This window comes from Oryzias melastigma, linkage group LG15 (genome assembly GCF_002922805.2).
Source record: "Oryzias melastigma strain HK-1 linkage group LG15, ASM292280v2, whole genome shotgun sequence".
Taxonomy (NCBI): Eukaryota; Metazoa; Chordata; class Actinopteri; order Beloniformes; family Adrianichthyidae; genus Oryzias; species Oryzias melastigma.
The window spans coordinates 1,425,710-1,439,478 of NC_050526.1; the positions used below are offsets into that span (position 1 = coordinate 1,425,710).

A 13,769-nucleotide genomic window follows, 5' to 3' on the forward strand; every position below is an offset into this window, starting at 1 on the left:
ACCCAAAGGTAAAAGTGTTGAAGAAATTAGTGACATGATTATTCTGGAGCAGTATCTTCGAATGTTGTCACCAGACCTTCAAGTGTGGGTTAAGGAGAGAGATCCAAAAACTGCATCTGAAGCTGCTTCTTTGGCTGAGGCGTTTGTGGCTGCTCGAGGGAAAAGGCAATCTTGGGCTTACAGTATCCATAAAAGGAATGGACATCCTGCTGATCAACAGGATTCAATTGGTTCAAGAGTGAGTAAGCCTCCGACTGAAAAACTCACACCCGCACACCATTCCAAACCTTTTATTAAAAAGCCCATTTGCTATTTGTGTGGCCAGGAGGGCCACACAAAGCCCAAGTGCCCCCAAAATGCTGCAAAGTTTTCACAGATGTGTTTTGTGCCCAGAATACCACCTGAACCAACCCATGTGAGGAGCCCTCTGCAGGAGACATCTGTGGAAATAAATGGTCAAATGTTGAAAGCTCTCATAGACACCGGAAGTACACAAACATTAGTCCAGAGCAAATACGTCTCACCACATGCCATCACGCCCACCAAGGCTCTCTCCAACTGCTGCGTGCATGGAGATGAGAAGCAATATCCAACTGCACATGTTTACTTTAAAGTGAGAGGACAGATCTATCTGCTGAATGTTGGTGTTGCAGACAGTTTGCCTTACCCAGTTGTGTTGGGGCATGATTTACCTGTTCTACTGGACTTATTGCATGTTACTCAGGGATGCAATGTTGCTGTAACTCGGGCCCAAGCGAAACAAAACGGTAAAACTGAAGTGTTGAGCTCAATGCCATTCTTTGATGCAGATATAGAAGTTGGGGTGACTAAAGTGCATAAATCACGCAAACAGCGAAGACGAGAGAAGTTTCTGCATAATGTCAAGTCAACTGCAGCACTACCACAACCTGACACTTTGCTTGGCTACCAAATCCCTGGTAATATTAGTGAGTTGCAGCACCAGGATGAAGCCTTAGCTGAGTGTTTTAAAAAGCTGGAAAGGTATGGAAGTGCAAAGACTGACCTCTGTATTGAACACAGCATTCTCTATCAACTGCATGGAGCAGTGAAACGACTAATGGTTCCTCGTGACGTCAGAGACACCATTTTATCTCTGGGCCATTCAATTCCCTGGGCTGGCCACATGGGGAAGAATAAAACCTTGGCTTGCATCCAGAGGTGGTTTCACTGGCCTGGTCTACAGAAAGATGTCACTAACTTCTGTAAAAGTTGCCCGCAATGCCAGAAGACTTCAAGCAGATTTCCATCTAAAGCTCTTCTCCAGCCTTTACCAATCATCAGCACCCCCTTCGAACGCCTTGGAATGGACATTGTGGGACCAGTAAAGAGAAGCAAGTATGGTAATCGGTTTATGCTTGTCATTACTGATTATGCAACTAAATACCCTGAAGTATTTGCTCTAAAGTCAGTAAAAGCTAAAACTGTTGCTTCTTGCCTGGTTCAGTTTTTTTCAAGAGTGGGATTTCCCAAGGAAATCTTGACTGACCAAGGCACAAATTTCATGTCGAAGCTGCTAAAGGATGTGTATCAGTTACTTGGCATCAAAAGCCTGCGGACTACACCCTACCATCCTCAAACAGATGGCTTAACAGAAAGGTTTAATCAAACTTTAAAACAAATGTTGCGCAAGTTCACCAATGACACAGGTTCTGACTGGGACCAGTGGCTCTCCTTTCTGCTTTTCGCTTACAGGGAAGTTCCACAAGCCTCCACTGGGTTCTCTCCATTTGAGTTGCTGTTTGGCCATGACGTGAGGGGACCTCTAGCGCTTTTTAGGGAAACCTGGGACGATGGAGGAAGCAGAGAACCAGTTAACGTTGTGTCTTACGTCCTCAAGATGAGAGAGAGGTTGGAGAAGATGTCTACCCTTGCTCAGGAGCACATGGTGAGCTCTCAAGCAAACCAGAAAACCTGGTATGATAAACGTGCTCGCACCAGAAGTTTTTGCCCTGGTCAGAAAGTGTTGGTGATGCTGCCGTCTGTGGAGAGTAAGCTACTTGCTAAGTGGCAAGGGCCCTTTGAAGTTATGCAAAAATTAGGTCCCACCACTTACAAGATCTCTGTTCCAGATAACGGCCGCAGCAGCCGTGTCCTGCATGTCAATCTGCTGAAGGAATGGATCCCTGGAGCAGAAGAAAAACGCACTGTGACCTTCATAAGGAGCATGACTGACGAAGAAGTGGAAGAACAGTACCTGCCCACTCCATCAGCCACTGCTCTCCAACTAAGCCACCTATCTGATCAGCAGCAACTCCAGGTGAGAGCTCTGTGTTCACCAGTTGTGTTCAGTGAGAAACCAGGATGCACCAACATAACCACTCATGATATCTCTCTGAAAGAGAATGCTGTAGTCAAACGCCTAAGTTACAGGATCCCAGAGCGTCTACTTGGTCCTCTGAAAAAGGAAATTGACCTGATGCTGTCCCTAGGCATAATTGAAGCTTCTCAGAGTGAGTGGTGCAATCCAATTGTTCTTGTCCCAAAGAAAGATGGAACAATAAGGTTTTGCATGGACTTTCGCTATCTTAATTCTGTTTCTAAGTTTGACTCATATCCTACACCACGGATTGATGAACTCATTGACCGCCTTGGCAAGGCAAAATATGTGTCAACAATTGATCTCTCCAAAGGATATTGGCAGGTCCCATTAACAACCAGACCCAAAGAGCTGACTGCCACCATGGGGCCTATATCACTTTACCGTCATGCCATTTGGATTACATGGAGCTCCAGCCATGTTTCAACGATTAATGGACAAGGTATTGTGTGGTCTTCCACATTTTACATCTGCGTACCTTGATGACATTGTGGTGTACAGCAACAGCTGGGAAGAACATCTGGAACACCTGAAAATTGTTTTGGAGTGTCTCCACACTGCAGGTCTGACCCTTAACCCAGATAAGTGTGACCTGGCAAAGAAGGAGATCCAGTACCTGGGCTACATCATTGGCGGGGGAGAGGTGAAGCCACAGGTGGAGAAGGTGCACGCCATCCAGTCCTGCCCTTTGCCTCAAACAAGGAAACAATTAAGATCTTTCCTCGGCATGTCTGGTTGGTACCACAAATTCATCCCCAACTTTTCAACCAGGGCAGCTTTACTTACAGACATGACCAGCAAAAAAGGCCCCAGCCAGTTGCAATGGACAGAAAAGTCAGAAATGGCTTTCAGAGACATTCAACGAGCCTTGAGTGGACATCCTGTTCTGAGATGTCCAGACTTTCAACAACCTTTCACACTGCAGTCTGACGCCTCAGACAGAGGGCTTGGTGCTGTGCTGCTCCAAGGACCTCCTGAAGATCGCCATCCTGTTGCTTTCATCAGTCGCAAACTTCACCCCAGAGAGACCCGCTATTCTACCATCGAGAAGGAGTGTCTGGCGGTGAAATGGGCCTTGGACTCTTTAAAATATTACCTTCTCGGAAGACACTTCACCATAGAGACAGACCACAAAGCACTGAAATGGCTGGAAAGCATGAAGGACACCAACAGCAGAATAACTCGCTGGTACCTGGCAATCCAGCCTTTCAACTTTGAAGTCGTCCACATCCCTGGCAAAGAAAACACCATTGCTGACTACCTTTCCCGCTGCCATCGGGAAAGTCCAGACGAGGGGGACTGTGTGGTGGTTGAGCCTTCAAAATTGAATCAAATAACTCAGAAACATTTGCAGCTTCGCGCTTCAAACGTTCAACGCGCGGTGGCTAAGCTACAGGAAATTAGCCAGAAAAGCTACACCAACTTGTATTTTGTTCAATGAAATGATAAAAATTAATAAAAGAAGGCTAGACCGTCCAAATTTAAAGCCCTCAACATACGATCTTCCCGCTTTCTGAAGGACCCAACCGTCGGTGACCGCGAAGGCCGCTGCATCGGAAGGAATTCAGACACAGCTCAAGAGACCAAAACAAACGCTGACGTCACGTCAGTGTCAGGATTTGATTGGCTGGATATCGATGTGCTCCTGGATTGACTACCTGCTCTGGTGACACTGTTTGGGCGAAGTTTTTCACTCCGAATTTTTTTATGTTGAATTTCTGACCCATCGAAATTTTAAGTCTCGAAATTAAAAACACATATTTTTTTAAGATAGAAATTATTTTTGGTAGGATAATATTTTGTTGCTTAAAAAGCAAGGGTTGAAAACAATTTGGAATAAAAATTTAGAGGTTAAAAAAAATCAGAAAAAAAATTCGGAGGTGAAAAAATTCAGAGTCTGATAGAGCTAAAAAACTTCCATACATACGGTGTTCACACTTGACAAGCAAAAACGGGCTTCTTTGTCTTGTTCTACTGTTTGGTAGCACATGTGCACTATCTACAGTTGGAAGAGGTTTGATGTAAAATGTCAACGCGATATAAATGAGTGAATTTTGCTCTAGGCTTTTTCTTTCACAGCTCTATTCTGATATTTAAACTAAGGCCGGATCTAGGCATGGGCACGGTGGGGCAATGCCCCCGCAAATTTCAGGACTGCCCCCCCAAACGTGACGCCATGCAAACAAGAAAAACACAGCGCTCTCTGCTCTCTCTGGCTCCCATTCAAAGTAGCTGCTAGTTCTGATTGGGAGATGCAAGGGAGGGCGTGGCCTCTCCCTTCACTCGGGTCCTCCTCTCTTGCTCTGTCGCTCACGCGCACAGACAGAGACACGCGGTTCTCAGCAGCGCAGCTGGGCAGAACTGTTTAGAAGTTTTTTGATCTGCCGTTTGTCGCTGAAATGACTCGATTACCCAAAATTTTAACTCTTTCTTGTCCTCATCTGTTGCTCTCTTTGTTGTAATGTGGAGGAAAAAGCGAGAAACCAGTTGACAAAGTGCAGGTTTCTGGTTGTTAAAGCTAGCGCTGTTTGTAGCAGCTAAGCTAACAGTTCCTGAGCATTAGCTGTGTTTGAGATGACTCGCCTGTGACTCCTCGGTGAGAGAGGCGGCTGCAGGCGGGGAAAGGCCCCTGAGATGAAGGCGGACAGTGGGAAGTTGGGGTTGTCTTTCATATTCCATTTAATTTTAATTTGCCTCACCTCCTTAGTATAAACTTTAATATTATGTCCATCCATCCATCCATCCATTTTCTTGTCCGCTTCTTCCCTTTCGGGGTCGCGGGGGTGCTGGAGCCTATCCCGGCTACTGAAGGGCGAAGGCGGGGTACACCCTGGACAGGTCGCCAGTCTGTCACAGGGCCTCAATCACACACCCAGTCACTCACACATTCACACCTAGGGGCAATTTTAGAGTCACCAATGAACCTATGAAGCATGTTTTTTGGACGGTGGGAGGAAGCCGGAGTCCCCGGTGAAAACCCACACATGCACGGGGAGAACATGCAAACTCTACAAAGAAAGGTCCCAGCCGGGATTCGAACCGGGGCCTTCTCGCTGTGAGGCATAAGCGCTAACCACTGCGCCACCGTGCAGCCCTGGGAAAGAAGATCATTCATTCAAAAAGTGTGATTTACTGAGATTTAAAAGGAGAAATACTCGGATATGCAAAAACAAAATGATTGCTTATTATATTTGTTCTCTTTCAGAAGAAAAATTACACACAGACATGTTAAAAACTCTAAAAACAGGATTTTTATCGGATCGGGGCTTTTTATGGGCATGGGAGGATTTTACACCGGAACCATTTTGTATCCCTAAACTTGCCCCCCCTGATATTCTGTTTGCACCCCCAATAGGGGCTGGCTAGATCCGGCCCTGCTGGGGGGCCAGATAGAATTACCCAGAGGGCCGGATCCGGCCCTCTGGCCTTGACTTTGACACGTGACGTAAACATATGGGTGATGGGAAGTGGAGGCGGAGTTGCTCCACGCCAACATTCCCACCCACATCTCAGGTGAATTTTTTTTATAATCTCCTGCCACTGCAGAAACTATGTCCTAGAAAACGACAGATGTTTAGTTATTTTTGCTAAAAACAACATAATTATAAAGAAAAGACTTCTGTAAATTATTTGAACATGGATTAAAAATGTAATTGTCCTTTAAATTACATCAAGTGTCTTTTGGGTGAGTTTCAAAGCCAACATGTTTCAGGATTGACTCTTCCAGTGATGTGTGCTTCTGCTGTTAATGCCGGCTGGTCTCTTGTGTTGACATGTGTGCAGCAGAACGATTCGGACCAGGTGCAGTCAGGGCCGTCCTTTGTGGTGGTGGTGGCCATTGACTTCGGCACAACATCCAGCGGATATGCTTACGCCTTCACCAAGGAGCCCGAGTGCATTCACACCATGAGGTAGGCCCGCCCACTAATGCAGGAGGAAGTGTGGGGGAGGGCTCTGCACTATATCACCATGCTGACGTCGGCCTGCTTTGAAGGCTGCTTAACAGCTGCTGAGCTTATGGATCACAGAGTTAAGAAAATTATCCAAAGAAGTAAAAAAGAGACTTTTAAAATCCTGTTTGTGTTATTTATTTTTTTAAAAAGTTTTTTTTTTTGTCAGAAGTCAACATTAAAAACAACAAAATCCAGGGTTGCTACATATCCTTAAAGAGTTAAAATATTTTAGATAAACTAAAATAGGGCTGTCATAAATCTGGGTTTTGCCTGTAATAAAATTCTCAACAAATTAGGAAATAAACACAAGTGTGTTAAAATATGAACAATTTACAGTGCAGTCTAAATTATTATGAAAATTATGTTTAGGTGTCAAAGAGTTAAAATTATTTGTTTTTTTTAATCAAACTTATGGATGATTTTGTGTCTCAGGGACACCTGTGATCATTAGTTTTCTAGGTGAGTTCCTTTAAATGAAAAGCTACTAAAGAAGGACGTTCCACATTATTAGGCAGACCAACATTTTCAAGCAATATGGGAAAGAAAATGATCTCTGCTGCTGAGAAGCAGGAAATAGTTAAATGTCTTGAAAAAGCTATGAAATGACCTTGGATATTTTACAAAAGGCATCAGGGTCTTGAATATTAGCCCTAACCCTAGTCCTGGCTCCAGAGTGGGGCCCCGGGTGACGCTGACCTGGATGAGAAAACAAAAGTGAATATTGCTGTTGCTGACATTGTGAACCGCTCTTAGTCTGGCCCGTCACTTAGGACCCGCTGTCTACCATTGATGACCCACCAGGGCCAACAACCGCAGACAGCTCCTAGGATCACTCGGGCACGCAAACCCCTCCACCACGTTAAGGTGGCGGTTTACGGAGGGGGGGTGTGTGTTTGTGTGTGTTGTGTGTGTGTTTGTGTGTGTTGTGAGTTTGTGTTTCTGGGCGTGTATTTGTGTGTTGTTTTTTTTTTTGTTTTTTTTTTATTTTATTTTATTTTTTTTATTTTTTATTTTTTTATCTCAAATATCAAATATAAAACGGGAGGGGGGTAGCTTTTTCTTGACATCTTGAAAGAGATAGTCTTTCAACCGCCCTCCTCCCCCAACTCTAATCTCTAAGCATTTCTAAATTAAAACTGCATACAAATTAAAATTAAAATGACTTCTAAATAAATAAAAACAATAGTATTAAGAAATAAACACAAAACCTAGCTTAGACTTTAAAGAGGTATTGTGAAAAGTTACATTAAATAAAATAATACAATAGAAGTTACACATTTACAAAAAACACAGAACAAAAATAGAAGAGAAAGAAAACCCTCACTATTTTTTGCCTATAGAACAATAATAAATGTTTTACACTTTAACACGAGAACTTTGTCTACAGTCTTGACATCCATTAGACGATTGAAACTCCTAAACCGTTTGCACAATCAGGACGCCGTTATGCAGCATTTTACGTTAGCATAACAGCGCTAAACAGCTTTTCTCTGCTGTGGTCAGGGGTCCAGTTAGTGTTTTTTTCTTGACTTTCTAAATAGGTTCAGGAACCTCTGACCAGCAGTCTTCTTCTTAGGCTTCTCCTTCATCTCATTGACCTGCTGTTGTACTTCATCAAGTTGGACCATCAAAGCGTCTTTCATATCACTGATGATAGTCTCTTTCTCCTGGACAACTTCCCTTAGATGAGTTATTTTATGTGAGAGGCTGGACTTTTCTGTGGCCCTCTGCTGCTTCTGGTCTTCTTGTTCTTCCTGAACTTTGGCCGAAGCAGCTTTTAATTTGTTGGACTTTTCTACCTCCAGGTCAAAGCTGATCTTGGTGGGATTTGTATGGATGCTCTCGTTTTTAACATTTTCCTCCATATGTTGTAATTTTAATCCCAGGTCCAAGTTTGTCTTGACTAAGGCCTTTTTGGCCTGCTCAAGCTGTTGCTCCTGTTGGTCCACCTTTTCCTTCGAGATGACCTCCAGATTGGTTATGATCGCGTCTTTTCCTTTGAGAATTTCTTTGAGTTTCCCAATCTGGTTTTCGGCGCTGGAAAATAGTTTCTCAAAGCTCTCTTCAGCTTTGTGAGACGCAGCAACCCTTTCCTCATGAACTTTTCTTAATATAGCCATCTCTTGTTGAAGGGAGGTGTTTCTCCTCTGCCATTCCTCTCTTTCTTTGGTCAGCTGATTTTGTGTGTTTGTTAATACCAGCTGATGATTCAGACATTGGCTCTTCTGCATTTCTACTGTCTTCTTTTCTTTTTGTAATTGTTGTCTTAAGATGACAACAGAAGTGTTTATGCAGTCAGTTTCAGTCTTCTGGTGGGCTAAGCGTTTCTCTGCGTCATTGGCTCTGGCCGTCTCTTGTTTGAGGGATGTTTCCAGCTGAGATATTTTGCTGGTGAGGTCCAGATGTTGCTGTTGCTGTTCTAGAGAGGTCTTTAGCTGAGTGATTTCTTGGATCAAGGAAGAATTTGTTGTCTCCAACTCTTTCTTTTCTTTTTCCAGTTGATTTACATTCTCAGCTAAGACTTCTTTTTCCTTCAGAGCCTCTTTTAACTGAGAGATTTCCTGTAAGAAAGAGGAATTTTCTTCCTCAAGTTGCTTCTTTTCTTCTTTGAGCTTTCTGAAACAGGTCTTACGCTTTAAGTAAAGTATTCGCTCATGGCCAATCCTTTCCATAAAGTGATCAACTGTCAGGTAAGCATCCTCCAGGTCCTCATCTTTCCAATGGAGACGCTTCTTCAGGTGCCGAAGTTCATCTTTCAGATCAGAGATCTCCTCTTTGAGTGCTTCATTTTCCACTGAGGTGGAAGTCGGCCCTGAAGCAGGGACAGAACCCGGCTTCCCTGGAAAGTTTGAAGCGTTGCGAAGGGTGACCATTTGAGCAAAACTTACGGATTTTTTGGCTGGAGTCTGCATTTTCCGCAAGATTGAAACTTTGGGTTTGTCCTGCGTCTGCTCTTTTTGTGGTTGACTTTTTGGGGTCTCAGAAGAGTCCTCATCGTCACTGAACTCCTCGGGGTAGTCACTCCAGGCCTTCCAGCCTTCCGATTTGGGGGATCCTGTCCACGGGTCCAATACAAGTGTCATTCTGGCTTCTGATCACAAAGAGACTATAATGGTTCTTTGTAAGGTTAATCTTGAGCTGCAGTCTTTTTCTTTGATTGCTGTACGGTCTGTGTGAAAATGCCCCAGTACAAGAATTTTTGTGTCTACGAATAATGATATAAAATGATGTCATATGACATCATGTGAAATCACACTATGATTTATCACTGGTGGTGTGACATGAAATGATGCAATCATTGACCAGTGAGGTCATGGATACATCATAGTGTGACATCACACTATGATGTAACCATGACCTCACTGTTGGTGTGACATATTGAAATGATGCAATCAGTAAAGTCAGCATGGAATCCTGTTGGGCTTTGAAGATCCTCCATCAAACTCTGCAGCTCCTGCTGTGATCTTTCTCTCTAAATCTGAGAACTCTTTTTGAGTTCAGTAACAGTTTCAGGTACGAATCAAAGAAAAGCATAACAAACTGCTGTCTCACTACACAAAACTGATTCCACTATTGAACAACAACACAACAATAGCAAATTCTGTCAAAACTTCCTGTTCAATTTAAAGACAAAATGTGAAATGATCACATTTATCACTAAGTCTCACAGACCTGAACTCCAGCTCTAAGAGAAGTTAAGCTACCCTTAAGGGTTTGTGGTTCTGTGAGATCCAATCTCAGAGTTGATCTAAGAATTTGTTCAGCCTGCTGCTGATCAGAACAGGGAGAACAGAACAATGAGAAGGGTTTTTAAAAACTTGTTTTTCAATGGAGTGATAAACCAAAGTGGTTCTGGTTTAAACCTTTTTTTGTTTTTTCTTCAAACAGTTGTTGATCATCAGAGTGATCTTATCGCATTTACATGTATAGATTTTAAAAATAGTTTGGATTTTACACTACTGTTGTCATGTTTTTATTTACTAGTAAATAGGGCTGTCAGATTTGTCGCGTTAAAAACGCATTAATCTGACGTGTGCTTGACGCCGACAATTTTTTTGATGCATTAATCGCGGACTTTCTCATACGTGCCTTTCCATACCGCGCGCCCGGGCGTCCCCCCTTAACTCACAGGCTGCTCTCACTAGATCACGGGCGGCTCTCCAACCTCCGAGCTGCGAGCTAAAACCGCCCGGCGCTAGGACCTGGAGAGCTCCTGCACCCTAACCCGGCTCCTGTTCACATCCAGTACCACGTCTGGTGGTAACGGCTCGCGTCCGGCGCCGTGTCCCGAGAGCTGCGGACCCCCGACGTTCAGAACAGCAAGCTCACCGGGGGACGTTTTAAATGTTCTGGAGGTTTAAGCGTGATCCAGCCCCAGCATAGCGGTCTGTCTGCCAGCATATTCATCCGTGAGCTCCACTGAACACGTCGCTGCATCGAGCTGCAGCCAGAGAACGCGGCGGCAGTAACAGACTGTCGAACTATCCACAGTGTATCCCGCTTTTCTCAGTCTTTAATGTTTTAAAAAACAAAAGTTCTACAGATTCCATGACTCAGCTATGACTCACAGAGACTCAGGCCATTCGCTGAAGATGGGTTGCAGACGTTTGCAATATGGCGGTAGCCGTTTCAGGAAGTGACGGTGAAAGCGGTGGCCTACTTTCACGAGGAGTAAGAAAGTAATGCACGAGAAGTAATGCATTTCCAATGAGGGACCTCATGGCTCGAGAAGTCCAGTATTTTTAGAGTCAGTGGACTGGGCTGAGGAGGACCTCCACAGAATCAATCGACCCCAAGCACGTCTCCCTTCTCCTCCTGGATGTGGAGCGCTGCAGGACCTCGAGCTGCAGCTCCCTCTTTCACTGAACACCGGCGGTTTCCCGCTTTCACCGCCTACCGCAGGCCTACACGGGGAATTGGCTGCTCGCTGCCTGTCAAACATGTAATCCTGCACGGATGCTGCTGGTTTACTTATTGTGAAGAGTTCCACAAAAACCTACTAAAATGAAATCCTTTAAATGTTTTCTCGTTATCGAGGCTTCTATCGAGTTGGGGGGTGTCTGGAAGACTCCTGCTTCAGTTTGAAGACAAACTGAGTTTGAAGGTTGTCCTGCATTAACCTGAGAGGGGGGAAATTGAGGACCTTTTTAAATGATTGTCTTGACAAAAATAAGAAAAAGGTGACAGTTCAGGACCAGAGCAGCTGCTCCCGCTCAGGCCCGGCGTGTTGAACGAGCTGAAGTCATCGTTCAGCCATTCCTTCCAGCTCTTCAGATTCAGAGATGGCTGCTTCCCTTTTCCAGCTAATACTAGAAATGACTATTTGGTTTAACAATCTAAAATAATCTTTTGTGAATTTACATCATGACTGTTTTAAGGACTGTTGCTTTTGACTGAAGCAACTTCTGCTTGTTTGTTTTTCTTATAGCGTTTCTGTAATTAGATTCCTCTCATCATGTCAGACAGTTATTGAGCCGTGGAGCTTTTCTTTAGTCGTACTAACCACAAAAACAAAACATTTCTGAAAGCAAACCAGGAGAGAAACTGAAGCTGAATTTATGAAAGAACAAAAATGTGAAACTAAAAAAGAAAAACAGAATAAATTGCTAACTTGAAACATGTTTTTATCATTTATTATTATGTTATCACCAACATTTGAGATCTGGGTGGCCGTGGTGCAGCGGTAGGGCGGTCGACTTCTGATCAGAAGTGAGCTGGTTCAACTCCAGCCTTGCCCGCCCATGTGTCGAAGTGTCCTTGGGCAAGACACTGAACCCCGAATTACCTCTGGTGGGAGGTTGGCGCCAGTGTTCAGCAGTGGAGCCACCACCAGTGTGTGAATGTATGAATGGGTGAATGGGTCTGTGACTGTGAAGCGCTTTGGGCCCTTGAAGGAGGGTAGAAAGTGCTATACAAGTATACGCCATTTACCATAATTTATAAATGTGTTATTCCTCATAATTTTTGGTTTTATTTTGTGTATTTTGTTGCTATTTTTTCTGTTTTTATTGGCATATTCTGGTTAGTTTTGCCAGGATTGAGGATGTTAAAGTTGCAGTTCTGAATCTAGAGTTGAGATGAATGAGGAAAAAGATGAAAAAGACGCTTTAAAAGCTGCAAGACTTGGAGCAGACAGGAAGTAAAACAAAAAATGGACCAAACAAGCAAAACTATTAACATTTTTGTATTTTTTTAATTGTTAACACGATAATTCCAGTAGATTCCAGAATTCTAATAGTTGGTTAAAGAAAAATAAAAAAAGTTGCTAGATGATAAATAGTAACTCTAAAGTAAGATGTGAGAAAATTAAATAAAGTTACTATAAATAAAAGTAATAAAGTTACTTCTGATTCTGAAAAGGTACAAAAGGGGGAAAAAAAAGTCCACAGTTGGACGACAGTGCACATCAAAGTCGAAGTACGACATTTGGACACATTTTTGTGCGTCCTGTACTACAGAAAATCAATGGACGTCAATGAGAACAACAAGTATTAAGGCAGACCGGATTATAAAGAAAATTTTTGTTTTTTTTTTTTAATTAAGGAATTATCCATCCATCTTCTTGACCGCTTCGTCCCTGCCGGGGTCGCGGGGGTGCCGGAGCCTATCCCGGCTACTGATGGGCGAAGGCGGGGTTCACCCTGGACAGGTCTCCAGTCTGTCTCAGGGCCTCAATCACACACATTCACTCTCACATCCACACCTAGGGGCAATGTAGAGTCACCAATGAACCTATGAAGCATGTTTTTGGACGGTGGGAGGAAGCCGGAGTCCCCGGTGAAAACCCACGCATGCACGGGGAGAACATGCAAACTCCACACAGAAGGGTCCCAGCCGGGATTCGAACTGGGGCATTCTCGCTGTGAGGCGAGAGCGCTAACCACTGCGCCACCGTGCAGCCCTAATTAAGGAATTATGTCATATTTAAAGGTATTTTCCAATTTGAGTTGTTTTTTTTTTTACTTAAAATAAGATTTTTAAGCAAAAGTCTTGTTTGTGGATGGTGAGTAGTCTTGTTTCAAGAAACACACATGCTTGATTTAGGAAAACAGCAACATTTTATTCAACCAGTGGTTAAATTTAACAATAGCAGATAGGCATCCCTATGACAATATAGGCCAAAAGTAATCCAACCCCCTTCTAAAAAAACAAAAAGCACCTTATTTACATACTAAATTATTTGCATTTAGCATGTGATCTGCAATGATGTTTGCTAGTTCTTCAAAAACAGGCTAACCAAGAGAAAAAAAAGAAAAATTAATTTTATTTCTGAATTAGCTATTTTATTGCAAAACTGTTGTCTTTGTAGGCATAATGTGAAATCAGACAGGATATTTGACACCCACATTTAGCTATAAAAACTGTCATGTTCTTTTTTCCCCATCAGTCTCCATCAACACTGACTTCCTGTTTTAACATTACAGACTGTCAGGTTTAAATTTAAGTTTGACATGGATTCCAGATTCCACCACTAGACA

At 43.3% G+C, this 13,769-nt stretch overlaps 1 protein-coding gene across 1 annotated transcript in view; it reads left to right on the plus strand.

The window, feature by feature from the left end:
• Positions 1 to 6,415, plus strand: part of LOC112138718 — a gene marked incomplete in the record, with an annotated part of 8,103 nt that extends 1,688 nt beyond the window's left edge. Inside the window, 2 exon segments of the mRNA XM_024261329.2 lie at positions 1 to 2,278; positions 6,122 to 6,415. Coding sequence (XP_024117097.1) covers positions 1 to 2,278; positions 6,122 to 6,253 — 2,410 coding nt within the window.
• Positions 6,416 to 13,769: the final 7,354 nt, after the last annotated feature.